Source organism: Vidua macroura, chromosome 25 (genome assembly GCF_024509145.1).
Source record: "Vidua macroura isolate BioBank_ID:100142 chromosome 25, ASM2450914v1, whole genome shotgun sequence".
In the NCBI taxonomy this organism is placed as follows: Eukaryota; Metazoa; Chordata; class Aves; order Passeriformes; family Viduidae; genus Vidua; species Vidua macroura.
In genome coordinates, this window is record NC_071595.1 from 4,457,631 (window position 1) to 4,471,349 (window position 13,719).

At 51.2% G+C, this 13,719-nt stretch overlaps 2 protein-coding genes across 7 annotated transcripts; both read right to left on the reverse strand.

The window, feature by feature from the left end:
* Nucleotides 1–1,794: 1,794 nt before the first annotated feature.
* Nucleotides 1,795–8,306, reverse strand: MEAF6 (MYST/Esa1 associated factor 6). Of its 6 annotated transcripts, XR_008440617.1 has the most exons (9): nucleotides 8,211–8,306; nucleotides 7,980–8,095; nucleotides 7,807–7,894; nucleotides 7,302–7,347; nucleotides 6,579–6,771; nucleotides 3,775–3,804; nucleotides 3,614–3,671; nucleotides 2,983–3,016; nucleotides 1,795–2,521 (listed from the first exon to the last, which is right to left on the reverse strand). XR_008440617.1 is itself a non-coding variant. In XM_053998850.1 (8 exons), exons 1-8 carry the CDS (start codon nucleotides 8,304–8,306, stop codon nucleotides 2,513–2,515), a joined length of 612 nt encoding a protein of 203 aa, XP_053854825.1. In that variant the 3' UTR covers nucleotides 1,795–2,512. The 6 variants fall into 6 exon arrangements, 4 of the variants coding, with proteins under 4 accessions (XP_053854825.1, XP_053854827.1, XP_053854828.1 ...); XR_008440618.1 differs by lacking the exon at nucleotides 3,775–3,804; XM_053998850.1 differs by lacking the exon at nucleotides 3,614–3,671.
* A 1,219-nt stretch (nucleotides 8,307–9,525) lies between these two features.
* On the reverse strand, nucleotides 9,526–13,674 carry SNIP1 (Smad nuclear interacting protein 1). Its single transcript, XM_053998564.1, has 4 exons — nucleotides 13,463–13,674; nucleotides 13,294–13,390; nucleotides 12,286–12,848; nucleotides 9,526–10,975 (listed from the first exon to the last, which is right to left on the reverse strand). The coding sequence occupies exons 1-4, from the start codon at nucleotides 13,657–13,659 to the stop codon at nucleotides 10,711–10,713; spliced, it is 1,122 nt and encodes a 373-aa protein (XP_053854539.1). The 5' UTR covers nucleotides 13,660–13,674; the 3' UTR covers nucleotides 9,526–10,710.
* Nucleotides 13,675–13,719: the final 45 nt, after the last annotated feature.

Here is a 13,719-nt window from a genome sequence, read left to right on the forward strand (position 1 = left end):
CTGCGGAGCTGCCATGCCGAGGGTCAGGGTCTGTCCCGGCTCGCCGTGAGCCAACACAGCGAGAGGGGACCGGACCCGCGGGACTCCCGCCGCCCCCTCCCCGTCGCCCCCTTACCCAGCCGTGCACCGGGCGCGGCCCCTCCTGCCCTTCGGCGACCAGATGAACTCCTGCCTAATCCTCTTGGTGACAAGCTGTGCAGGGATTAGCGTTTCCCTAACGTTCCACCTTTGGGGTCCATAAGGACAGCGGCTGCTCTTTTATGCTTTCCTTTGCTCAGGATTCATCTTTCACAAGCAAAGGACTCGGGAAATACTTCTAACCACTATTTTTAGCTTTAATTGCATTTAGGTAAAGCCTGTGCAGCTCCCTCTGACTCCAGTGGCCAGGCACTGGCCATCCTGGGGGTCTTTAGTCACTCAGGTTCTTTAGTAAGTAAATCAGAAATGTTCAGAAGTCAAATGGAAGTTTTAGGCACAACTGCTGGAGTCAGGACCCAGCGGGGAACAGCTGATCCTTTGACTGAGTCAAGTGTGTGCTATTTCTCTTTCTGCCCCATCAATGTGCCCCCCTCAGGCTGCAGAACAGGCTGTCCCCTCCTTCGGTGACAAACACAGCCAGAGGCAGGAATGGCTGCACTTCCCCATTGTCCCTACAGCACCCCAAAGTGTGACAGGGAATGCAGAGCTGACCCTGCCACACAACCTGCCTGCACACAGGCTGCGAGCTACACTAGCCCTTTGCTGCTTCTCCAAAATGTTCCACCCAAAAAAGTCTGTCAGCTTTCCTCGAGGTCAGAGGTGCAGCAGAGACTTCAGCCTCTGAAATCCAGGTGCTCCAGCCATCCCTGCTTGGAGCAGCAGCAGCAGCAGAACTGTTTTCATACCAAGGCCAGGGAATCAAAACCATCAGCTGAGAATTCTTTTTTCCAGCTATGGAGGAGCAAGGCTTTGTAGTTTATGCTGTTCCCTAGATCTTCCACCCCCCTGTACTTAAACTCTAAGTTAAAACACAGAAGTAGGCCGGCTTTGCAGCTTGGCTTTTAAGCTGCTCTATCCCGACCCCCCCGTGGAGAAGCAGCCACCAGTCCCTGAGCAGAGACCCAGCTCCCTGCAGGATAAGCCAGCTTCCTCCAGCAACAAACACGGAGCTGCCTTGATCCCCAGATCAGCCACAGCACAAAACAGAATTCTGCTTCCTCGTGCTCCCAGTGCCCAGAGAGAGCTGAGGAAGATCCCAAACCCCAGGGGAGCAGAGGTGCAGCAGAACACGTGAACCCTCGGCTGTGCCACGGGCCGTGCACACTCCGGGGACTCAGTGACAGCCCTGTCCCATGGCCCCTGTCCCACATCTCCCTCCAGCAGCAGGGGTTACACAAACACATCCCAGCACTGACAAAGAAAGCAATTCCCCACAGCTCAGTTCAACCGCAGCACCAAGATTCTGACGTGGCTGCTGTGAGAAGCACCCAGCCGTGATTCCTGTCCCACTTCAGGGACAATCCAGCTGGCTCATCCATCCCTGATCTGCAAGCAATATGCCAGCAGAATCGTGGACATTCCAGTCCTGCCTTGCAGCAGGATCAGCCAGACACAGCTGGAGAACAGAGCCTGGCACTCCCTGCAGCACTTAGGAACAGCTACCCCGAGGAGAGAAAAGCACCAAGAGAACCTCCTATGGGCCACGGGACAAGGAACAGCTCCAGTGCCAAAGGGGAAGAACCCCAGCAAGTCGCCATAAAGCAGGTGGACACTAAAAAGCACCAGGAGTCAAAGTCTGGACTGAATAAACCGTGAGAAGAGACAAACATGGAACTTTTATTGTTTATGTACAAATGACAGAGGTTTGTATTCAAAAGAGAACCCACCCAAAGTCAGCGACAGGGAAGAGTTGGCTCTGAGCTCTGGCCCTTCCTGCACCTAAAACACTGAGGACTATCAGGAGATGGTGTTTAAAATTAAACTAAGAGAAAAGGGTTAAACTGCCTTCTTCTCTGCTTGAGTAAGAATCAAGAGCTGCTCCACAAAATGAAGAACCTTCCACTACACGGACTAAACAAAGAAACCCAAAGTCAACTTGTAACTATACACTTCAGCTTTAAAAAAGGCACAACAAAACCAACAAAATAAAACAAAACCAAAAAAGCCCAAACCTGTAAAGCTAAATATCAACAACAAAAGTAATTTAAGTCTCACAACATGGATGGGACACACTGAATCCTACCCCAGTTCCAGTGGGTAGTCCCGAGTCCAGTATCAGCCTTTTCAGCAAGTTCCCGACCAAGGCGGAAGCACAGAACAGTCAGGAATTCAGAACTACTACAACTACTACACCACCTTTGTCTTCCTGCAACTCAGGTGGTTTAAAAATGATGCAAAGTACATGGTCCAGGATTTCCTCCCCCCATCCAAGTCCCTTAGAGTGAGTCACTCCTGCTGCAGCTGCCATCCTGCTTCAGGGCTTCTCAGTGGGGAGTCACAGACCTAAATCCCAGGAGCATCAGCACTGATGGCTCTAGTAGTCCTGCAGAGAAAGGACAGCACATGCACATTAAAACCTTCCCACCTGCGATTCTGCTCTTGGAGCTGAGGGTTCTCAGTCCTCTCTCATCTCACACACCACTAGATGCAGCCAAAACAGATCTTTTTCTTGTAGCTAAACATTGAAAAGCAGGACCCTTCCAACCTTGAGTATCAACTCAAACCAGATGCTTTTGATGCTCCAGATCATGACAAGGTAACAGGATGCAAAGCAGCTTTTTCCACGAGAAGCACACAGGTGTTATCTGTGACCTGGGCTCAGAACAGCCCACTTGGGCTCAGCTGCTGTCACAGCCAGGGGACAATGCTGATCTCACGCTGTGACTCCTCAACCACGACAGTAAGAATTCAAATGACAGCAGCAGCAGGAGGGTTTTTAAAGCCTGTAAGTCAGCCAGCCCTTCCAGTGAGCAATGAAAACACAGACAGAGCACGGATACTTACGGCTCTTGGCTTTTTGTTTAACTTGAGATCAATCCTGTGGTTGGAAAGACAAGAGAAATGTCCATGTCAATACTTGACCCAACACCAGAGTTACTGCACAGGGCACAGCTACGACAGAGACTATGGTTAATCCATCCATTCCCAACTGGCTGAGCCAGGGCGCTGTTCCCAGGGTTACTGGGCATGAGAGCAGCAGAGGAGAGTCAAGTTATTATTTGCCAAAAAGCAGATTTCATCCACTCCCAGACAGAGTTAATCAAGGGGCACAGTCAATCACAGGGCACTTAGGCAGGTGAATAAGGGGAACTAGGCATGCTTTATGTTAATTTAATCTGCCAGAAGTATAACTATGCCACAGGTAATTAGCCAGACATAGCGTGAGAGTTGTTTACTTGGATAGAGGAGTTAGGATGACAGGGATTATATGAGCCAAAATTACTGAGTTTAGTACATTTTTCCAAAAGGAAATATCCAAGTCTATACTTATCTCCTTAAGCAGCAAAGCCAAAAGAATCAGTTTTTGAACTAAGTTTTAAAGTTAAAAAGTTTTATCTATTTAAATATGAAACAGAAAGGTAAAGAAGAGTGAAGTTAATTTATAATTTGCTGAAGTTATTAAATAAAATGTTACCTCCATCACGCTTTTCTGTTTTTTAAAAAAACTTCCCAGCCTAACCTAATATACATACCTACAATTAAACAGATAAACTAGGGGTTAGCAAGGTCTCAAAAGGTACATCGGTGTCTACACACTAATAACACAGCACAAGTACTAATTCAAGTCAAACTTACTCAAAGTCATAATCAAACATGCCAGACGGGCTGAGGGGCAGCATTTGAAAGGGAAGAAAGCAATAGAAATTAATATACTAATGAATTAAATCAATTAATTGATTAGCCACCCTAGCGAGATTGCTAAAAAATAAAATGAAATAAATAATAAAGCCAGTGTTCAAACAACATCAAGTTCTTCAGATATCTTAACCAGGACTGGACACAAAAAGCACTCTGGGTTGGCAATCCAGATTCCCCCTCTCCACTTGATTTCTGTGAACAAGAGGTGGGTTTGGTTAGCGCAGGGGATTTTAGGAGCTGAAGGAGGGGCAGCTGCCAGACCCGCAGAGGGCAGAGCTCAGGGGCAGGACAGGAACCTGAGGGCTTGGAAAACCAAAGTGAGGGGTCAAGAAGCTGGGGAGGGGGCTGAGCTGCCAGGGCAAGGCAAAGCTGGTTCAGGCAAAGGTGACACAGAACTTGGTGCCCAACCCTGCACTGGGCTGTTCCCCCCACACCCCCAGCACTGCTGTCCCCAGCAGTGGTGGCCCAGGGACGTTTGGCCAGAGCTGAGCAGTTCGGTGACTGTCCCACCCCCTCAGACAAGTGCCACAGCACCACCTCCAGACACAACTGTGCCCACAGCTGGCACCGGTGGGGAAGGATTGAGCATGGAATCCCATTCCAGGACTGCACTGCCAAGAGCAACCAGCACTGGGTTCACTCAAACACTTGTTAGCTGTGAGAACAGCCGAGCACACAGAAAATATCCACCCTGGCCTTGCTGTGGTGTGGCAGGGAGCAGAGGGACAGCACAGCCTCTGGAGCCACACCTGAGGCTCTGTGTGCACCTGAAGCCAAAGGTCCCCACAGGGGAACCCAGCGAGGCCGTGCTCCTGCAGGGCCCTTTCCCAGCACCTCCCAGTTCTCCAGAACGGGGGAGTGAAACCCAGAGTCGTGCTGGCAAGAGGAAGAGCTTCTGAATCAAGAGAAAAGCCAACATTTCTTTTTATTTTTCTCTTTTTCATACCAGACCCCTCAGGGGACAGACCCACAGGTCTGGCTGAAGCACCTGTGGGGTTGTGGAAAGCCCTCGCTGCACGATCAAGGACTGGGTTGTTGCTGGGGTGTCTTTAGCCTAAACATATTCGAGAATTGTTTGGTCTTGTCTGCCAAAATTTAGGGGATAGTCAGTAACAGCAATCACAATTTTAACAGAGCTTTTATTACAGACAAATTTAATTATCTTTTTATGATTTTTAATTATCTATCTGGCCCTGCTAAGCATTACAAACAGTCAGTTCCTGCCTCGCTGAGTGTCTGACAGAGCCTGGGAACATAGAAGCTGCCACAGGTGAGCAGGGCAGGGCTCCTCTGTCCAGCAGCCTGGTCTGGCAGCAGCAGCCAAAGCTGCAGAGAGGGGATGTGAAGGAACCCAGAGCCACACAACCTGTTGAGAGGCAGCTTCCCCCCAGCTCCTGTCCCTAAAGTCCAGGTCATGGACCAGAGCAAAGAGATTTACGTCAGTTCCAGCACCTGCCCTGCACCCCACCATGTTGTTGGCCATGGTTTGTCCAGGGAGAATATTTTATAATTTGTTTGAAATGGCAGTTTTCTTAAGCTGTACTTCAGTTTTACAGGTTGTTTCTCTGGACTTGTTCACGGATGTAGTTTCTTGTGTTATTCCTGAACTTCTTCCAAATATCTACAGGCAAAAAAAGAGATTTGAACTTCTTTGGATTCCCAGCTCATGGGGAACCAAAGGGACATCCAGTCCTTTTGGATATTTGCCCAATTCAGGCTGCTGTAGGAAGGAAATTCTGACCCAAGAATTAAAGAAACACTAATGACTCAACACTTAATGAAGGCAAAAAAGGAGTTAAGCATTTTTCAAGCATTGTACCTACCTCATATCCCCACCCCAACTGTCCCCAGCCCCCCTTTTAAACTTTTACCACTTTAAATCCTTTCTCTAATTGCATGGCAGGTCCCTTAAAGAGAAGAGGCAGAGGCAACAGCTCAGAGCCAGTCTGCTCAGAGCCAGCACAGACTAGAGAGTTTTAAAAGCTCCATTACTTCTGTGAGATCCTCAGGCCCCAGTTTCAGCAATCCTTCCAGACAGCTCTGCAGTGTCTCCTCTCCACAGTTTTCCTCCCTCAGGGCCTGATCACAGGCACTGTCACTGCCAGAGCCTGGGCTGAGGGCACAGATACCAGCTCATCGCCCTCATTACGCCTTAGGGGCAGAGCTGGAAGGTAAATCCAACCAGAAAAGAGTTCAAGGACTCTGTTTCATGTGAATTTCAGGTCAGTTTAATAACAAATACTCTCAGGTGAAGGTGACACAGCAATTCCTCTATGCCCGCACTGAGACTTGGTTGGGATGTGAGAGCTGGAAGGGGCTGCGGTGGAAATCCAGATACTGGCAGTGTCCAAAACCCCAAAAACATTCCCATTTGATTTCCACCCTCCTTCAAAGAAAGCACTAACATTCCTGTCCTACTGGGCTCTGCAGAAACCAAGCAGCAAGCTCAGGAGGGTCAGGACCTGCTGGAAGGAATAAACTTTATCCTGGAGAAATGGGAGAGCTGGAGAAGCTGCCCAGAAGCACAGCTGTGCCACAGCTGGAGTGAGCACCCTGTGCTGCTTGTTTAACTTCCTCAGCATTCTCCCCTCCTCTTCCAAAACCAGGAAAACCACTCAAACAAATGACCCCAGCTGCCTGTTGGTTATTCCAACGTGTTACTGGCTCCCCTCAGCCAATAAATTCAATCCAGCCCCAGGCAAGTGTCCAGGTGTGGTGAGCAGGCTGCTGGTCCCACTGACCTGTGTCTGTTTTTGTTCTTTCTCTTTTTGTGGCTGCTGTGGTGGCTCCCAGAGGAAGTGGAGGAAGCAGCTTTCTGGGGCTTCACACCCTGCATGGAGCCATCCAGCTCTTCAGCATCCTCCTGGTTGGGCTCATTCTCCTGGTTGTGGAAGTCTGGAGAAGTGTCACTCTCTGTGCCACTGCCCGGCTCCCCTAGAGCAGGACAAAGCCAGGTGAGCACCAGGGTGAGCTCATGGCACAGCCCTGAGTGGGAGAAACAACCCCAGAACAGCAGCAGAGGCACCTGAGCCCTGCAGCACCAGGTGAATCACAGAGCCTGGGAAAAAAGCTCTGCAGGACAGAGGAAGCTGCTCCTCAGCACTGAGGAACCACATCCTCTTTGGTGCTGATCACAAAAACGTTTTTTCAGTGTCCTGGAGGTGAGTGGTCCCTCCTCAGGTCTCCTGTGACTGACACATCTACAGACACAGTGCTTCAGCTCGTCCAGCCTCTTCCTCCACAGAGCACCAAACCAATTTCAATCCCTTTTACATACAACAGAGCCCTCTGAGCCTGGAAAGAACTTGGGAAGTCAACAGCCAGGGGCAGCCCGAGGGCAGCAGACACAGGGATTGGGAAGGGGAGCCAGACCCCAACCCAGATCTGGAAGGCTGAGACAGGGCTGAACGGTGGGGAGAGTGTAATTCTTCCCAACTTCAGAGAAAAGTGACAAAGGCACTTACGCTTCTCAATGAGCTGGTCCTGGACTCCAGCTAACGCACTGACAGCCTGGAAAACCAAACGGGATGTCAAGTCAAGCAGGGACTCACTTCCCAACACTCAAAGCATGGAGCCCAGCTCACACAGACATGTCCCTCTGAAGCGCCTGTGGCCCCATGTGGCACCGGGGCTCTGGGGCAGAGACAAAGCCAAGGGACAGCAGTGACACCAGGGACAGGCAGCCTCCCACCCCAAACACTCGGAAAGGGGCTCTGGAAGAGGCTGCAGGGTGGGATGGGGATGCTTAGGGCAGGAAGCCAGGGCAGGTACGGGATTTCAAAGGGGGAAGTCATTCTGCAGGTGATCACAGCAGGACTAAGGCACCAAGGGACAGGGATGGGATGGGGATAAAACAGGAACAGGAACGGGGACAAGGAAAGGGATGGGAATGGAGATAGGGATGGGGACAGGGATAAGGAGAGGGGTGAGCACAGGGCTTACGGGGTCAGGGCTCATCTCAGCACTCACCGCTGCTGAGGTGACCGAGGACTTGCTGAAGAGCCTCTCGGCCTCCTTGAACTTGCGGTTCCTCCGGTCGTTTTTGCTGTTGGAGTTCCTGAAACAGAGACAGGCGCGATGGCGGGGCCGGGCGAGGGGGGGGGCGGGGGGGCGGGCAGGTGGGCAGCGCCTCCGCCACTCACTTCTGGTTGGTGAGATAGCGATCCCAGCCGCGGATGATGTTGCCGTACATCTGCGTGTCCTCCAGGTAGCTGCCCTCGAAGGCGTAGATCTGCCGCTCCAGGTTTGCCAGCGTCTCCTGCCGGGAACACCGCCGCGCATGGAGCAGGCCCGGCCGCGCCGCTCCGGCCCCGCCGCTCCCCCGGCCGCTCGGCCGCCACCCGCACCGCACCGAGCCCCTCCTCGGCGCTCACCGCCAGCTCCTGTTTGCGTTTCACCAGCTCGGCGAGCTCCCGGCGGGTGTCCGGGATCTGCGGGGGCCCGCCGGCCTTGGCGTGCAGCGCGGCCATGGCGGCGCGGCCTGCGCGGGGCGGGGCGGAGCGATGCCGGCCGCGGCCGCCAGGGGCGGTGGCGAGGCGGGAGGGGCGGGGGCGGCGGCGCGGCCCCGGGCCCGGCGGCAGGGACAGCGACAGCGGGGTAGCGACAGCGGCAGCGACAGGGACAGCGGCAGCGGGCCCGTGCCGGGGACGGGAACGCTCGGTGGTTCTGCCTGCCCGGTGATTCAGATAGTCCCCGATTCAGACATTCAGGTAACCCCCCATTCAGATATTCAGGTAGCCCCCATTTCAGATATTCAGGTAATCCCCCATTCAGATAGCGCCCGATTCAGATATTCAGCTATTCCCCCATTCAGATATTCAGGTAGTCCCCGGTTCTGCGGTCTTCAGGGTCCTTCTGAAAGCAATGGGGGATTTGTCTTTACAAACAAACCACGGGTAGGTAAAACTAGTGCTGAGAGGTAAAAGCTGCAGTGGGATTTCACTGACTGAAGAATAGAATGAGAGGGATTTGTGTTTACAGATCTACTGTGGATCTGCTGATAAATAGAATTGGATGCTGAGAGATGAAAGAAACAATGGGAAGAACCATAAATTCCATAGAAATTCCACTGATTGACACAAGGAAAAGGTGGGGGTATACATTGGAAGGGGGACTGTATTAGGGTCTTGGGAAGTTTGTACCTCTCAAGTACCTCAGCCAGTGAGGAAAGAGAGAGGGAAATGTGGCTAGGAAATTGGGATAGAAAGGAGACTGCGTCCTCTAACAACTTGAGAGACCCCATGGGAAATGCCCCATGGCCTCTCCCTTTATTGGAATAAAGTTCCAGAACTCTATCTCCTTTTTGGACATAAACCTCTGGTGTTTGTGGGTTAATTTTCCTGACACCTCCAACCCAAACCTTTCTATGATCCTATTAAACTGTCACTCCGATCCTCTGCAGTGACAGTGGGGGCCAATTTGCCCTTTTGCAGTACAGCAATTCTGTCACTTCCCATTCCTGTGAGAACCCTGTCAGGGGACACAGATTGAGCCACCCTGGCCACACTCAGGTGAGGAAGGGGAGCAATACAAACCTCCTGTGCTCACAGCCTCTCCAGGATACAAACTCTGCAGTTTTGAACTTATTTAGTTTCTTTACTACAGAAACAAGTACTGAAACTTCATTTCTTTTGAGGGAAAAATAAAAAAGGGCACTAGAAAAACATTACAACTGAAAGCAATCATGGCTAAATTTACAAATTGTTTATTTAAAAACCCTTGGAGCAGATATAAAGGAGCTCCTCCTGCTCAAACCCCATCTTACCCATCTGAAACCTCACAGCAATGCCCCATATTTACACTATCAATGTGTACAAGCACCTTTGTTTACAGTCTGTACACAGCAGGGACGAACAGGTGACACCACTAACACCCAGGTGAATCAGTGAAGTGTGGGACACACACACGGAACATAAAGCAACGTTGGAGGAGACACCAAAGACTCTGCAACTCCCACTGAGTGGGACTGGTGCTTTTCTCCCTAAACACTGACTTCTTCACTGTGTTCAACAAAGTACTTGGGTAAGTTTTTATAAAAAGAGAACTTAAAATAGTGCAAACTGGTTAAAACATTTCACCCTGTCACAAGTGTTTCTGTCTGACACAAACAAACCCTGGGGTGGGGTGAGAAATAAGGGCTCTACCTTACAACCCAGACACTCCACATCCAGGACAGTTTCAGCATCATGTGTGGGAACAGGAAACTTGGGTCACAGTCTCATCACCTGAAATTCCAGGAACTGTTTAAACTTCTGTTTCACATTCCCTTGTGATTCCCAGGCAGAATTCCAGTGAAATGCCCATCCCTCAGTCACCACGAGGCAAATTAGATACCCAAAACATACAAATACATGAGGGTCTTTACCACATTTCTGCCATTTTAGCAGTGATCCAGGTAAATTCTCCTGTCAGAACTCCCAACAGGCAGAGGAATTTGGCAAACTACGGAACAGGACGTGCATCAGGTACTCTCTAACTAACCTTTCAGTCTGTAGCATTTTCAAAGGGCTATAACAAAACAAGTCATAAAAATAATTTTCCAGATGCTGTCTGTGTTTGACATGGTTTGCTGGAAGAGTCTGACAGCACCTGTGGAGGGTTTCCAGCACCAGAGTTTTCACATCCAGGCGCTCTTCAGCTTCTTGGGAAAAAAATAAAATAAAAATAAAGCTGTATTTCCTGATATGCAAAACTATCAAACACGAATAATGAGCAAAGGCCCCCAAAACAAACTATGGGAATAGATCAGCAACAGAGAAAGAACTTTAAGGCAACAAGAGGCATCAGTGCTGCAATGCTCCATGTTCACATCCCATCCTGTTCAACTGCAAGGAGTTTCTCTCCTCTGCCTCTCCCCAGCGTCTTCCTCATCCGTTAACTGTCAGACTCTTCCTCCTTCTCCTCATCCTCATCATCATCCTTGGCGTTGGCCTCAGATTTATCTGAGGACTCGTGGAGCAGGACATACTCCCTGCTGCTGAAGCCGAACTTGAGCACGTCCTTCTCCTTCAGTTCGTAGTAGCGCTGGGGCTCGATGCGCTGGTTGTTGAGGAAGGTGCCGTTCCCTGAGCCCAGGTCGATGATGTAGGGCCTCACTCTGCGGCCCACGGTGCCGTCAGCTCGGGTGTACTCTACCAGCCTGCAGAACAAAAGCACTGCCTGAGCCACCAGAGAGACAGCAAACATGCTGCAAAAGCAGGTGAGGCAGAAAGTGTGCTGCTCCACCAGCAGGTGGGTTTGTGCAGTGAACACTCCTCCGAACCAATGAGAGCAACAAGAAACTGTGAGACAGCAGATTCTGAGAGAGGCTGCATCACTCCCAAAGCTCTGCTGATGTAACACAGCAGCTCCTGCACTGGGACAATGTTCTCCAAGAGAGCACTGCTGGCAGCAGCAGGACCCTCTGTACAGCAGAGTCAGCGAGCAAACCAACAAACCTCTCCTTGAAATGCTTTCACAAACCTCTCCTTGAGTGCTTTTTACCCAGTCACAGCTGCTGGGTTATTCCAGCCTGGATTCACACCCCACACTGTGTCTAACCCCGCTGTGTGATTTCTCTGCTTGCAGCTAATTACAGGAATTTCAGATATATTTGGCCACTGCTGGGATGACCTGCAGCAGTCACACATAAATTCCACTTCACACATGCCAACAGCAAACTGTCCCCTCCCAGCCACCCATTCAAAGGCATTTGCTTTGCGTGCTGCTTTCCCCCCTTGCTGGAATTTGAAATGCAGGGAACTCTTAGAATTTTGAGCTTGTAAATGAAAGCTTAAAATTAAAGACAAGATTTAATTTGAGACTTTAAAAAAGCTTCTAAATTTAAGTGTTAGAAATAAAAATGTAAATTTATAGTTTAAAGCAGAGACATGTTGAACTAAGTAAAAGAAAGTTTAGAGTTTAAAATACAGAAAAAATAAAAATAGTTACAAAAGTAAGCAACTTTAAAATGCAATGCTTAAAATGGAACGTTTAAAATGTAAGTTTGTGTATCAGGGTTAGACATGATTAACTGAGAAAGTTTAGAGTGTAACATAAGTTTAAAAGATAAAATATCTAAAGATTAAGTAAAAAATATAAATATATTTGTTTTAAAATTTAATTAAATAACGCACAGGCATAATTATTTCATTAATAAATAGTATTAATCAGTATTAATAAATAGTATTAATGATTAATAAATATAATAATATTAATAACAAATATCATAACAATGATAATAAATATCAGTGTTTTATTAATAAACCTTTCAAAAGCCTTATAACTTGTAACTTTTTAACCTAAGAGTCTTGTAATTTTTTAACCTGTACTGTAAAAATGTGAACTAAACTCACTTTTCTTACTTATGTAAAATAAAAATAAAATAAAAAAAAAAAAAAGCAAACTGCATCATCAAAACCAATTCAAAAACCATCCGAAACTCCTTCAGAGCTCCTGCCAGGTTCTCACCGGTACTGGAAGACGGCGTGCTGCTTGGAGCAGGAGGGGTGGTCGATGGGGATGTCGGCGATGCGGCGGTGCCGGCCCAGCAGGTAGGCGCTCTGCCTGTGGATGTACATCACGGGCAGGAACTCGTCGTTCTTGAAGGGGTACAGGCGCCAGCGCGTCTTGGGGATGCGCGCCTCGGGGGGCTCGCTGTACTTGATCACCACGCCCCGGAAGGTGTTGGTGTCCTCCAGCAGCGCCCCCGACAGCTCGAAGCTCGGCTTCTCCTTGTTGGCGGCGGGTTTTTCTTTGGCCTTGCTCTCCGCCTGCCAGGGCTCTGCATTCTGTTCGCCGCTGCCCTCGGTGCCCTGCCGGTGCTCCCGCCGCCTCTCGTTGTAGAGCTCCCTCTCTGCCTGCTGCTCCCGCAGGGTCTGCGCCTCCCGTTCGTGGCCACAAGCTCCCGGCCGGTCACCAGGGTTCTTCCTTCTGTCTGCATGGTCCTTGTGCCGGTCCCGCCGGTGCTCCTGCTCTGCTGGGTGCCTCTGCTTCCGCTCCTCGTTGCCCCTGCGGCAGTGATCGTCCCGCTCCTGGAAGGGATGATCAGAATCAAAGAACAGCACGTCAGCGTTGGCCTTTCAGAAAATGCCAACCCCACACACTGGGAAAACACATACTGGCATGTGTGTGTGCAACTCTGACACGGCATGGAACAGATTTCCCTGCCAGACTACTTGGGTTCTCACAATTCGCATCGAATAAAGCACCAGGAGCAGGCGGTGCAGCCTGCTCTGGGGAAAGGACGCAGCTCCCAGGGGCGCCTGTGCTGTGGCACAGGCAGGGCTCCAACAGGAGCTCCAGCCACGGGTGGCACAGCCTGAGCTCCTGACTCGCCCAGACCCTCCCTCTGGTCATGGGACACGATGCAGGGCCCAGTCGGAACTGACAAGTGAAGAGGCGCTTTCTGTACCCGCTACGGCCGAGTCTCCGGGAACTGCGTCCGCGGGGCCCCGCTCTACCGAGAGCCCTGCGTACCTGCTTTACGCTCACGGCGCCGTGGTGCGGGCTGTGGCTCCTCCTGCCTCGCGGGGAGCGGCTTCTCCGCCCGGACCTGCTCCTCCGCCGGGGCGACCTGGGGAACAACGGGAGGGGTTGAGCGTCGGGGCCGGGCCGAGCGTGGGGCCGAGCGGCTGGGCCTCCCTACCTGCTGCTGCGGCTGCCCGCGCGCGCCCCTGCCGGGCCCCGCCGCTCCTCGCTCGGCGGCGACGGACTGCGCCGGGGGCTTCGCCGCTCGGTCTTCACCACCACCACCGCCGCCGCCGCCGCCGCCGCCGCCGCCGCCTCCCGCCGCCGCCGCCGCCGCCGCTCTCTCCGCCGCTCCTCCGCCGCCGCCGCCTCCATGGCGTCCGTCCCGACGGAAGTGCCGCCACTTCCGGCCCGCGAGCACTTCCGCCCGCCGGC

What these genes read in the sequence shown, in the direction of transcription:
- MEAF6 (XM_053998850.1), bottom strand. Translation starts at nt 8,306, where the DNA reads ATGGCCGCGCTGCACGCCAAGGCCGGCGGGCCCCCGCAGATCCCGGAC. An exon ending in CCTCGGTCACCTCAGCAGCG is followed by an intron (nt 7,348 to 7,806) that starts GTGAGTGCTGAG and finishes TTGGTTTTCCAG; the next exon opens with GCTGTCAGTGCGTTAGCTGG. An exon ending in AAGAACAAAAACAGACACAG is followed by an intron (nt 3,805 to 6,578) that starts GTCAGTGGGACC and finishes GCTGCCCCTCAG; the next exon opens with CCCGTCTGGCATGTTTGATT.
- SNIP1 (XM_053998564.1), bottom strand. Translation starts at nt 13,659, where the DNA reads ATGGAGGCGGCGGCGGCGGAGGAGCGGCGGAGAGAGCGGCGGCGGCGG. An exon ending in GCGGGCAGCCGCAGCAGCAG is followed by an intron (nt 13,391 to 13,462) that starts GTAGGGAGGCCC and finishes GTTGTTCCCCAG; the next exon opens with GTCGCCCCGGCGGAGGAGCA. An exon ending in GCGCCGTGAGCGTAAAGCAG is followed by an intron (nt 12,849 to 13,293) that starts GTACGCAGGGCT and finishes CATCCCTTCCAG; the next exon opens with GAGCGGGACGATCACTGCCG.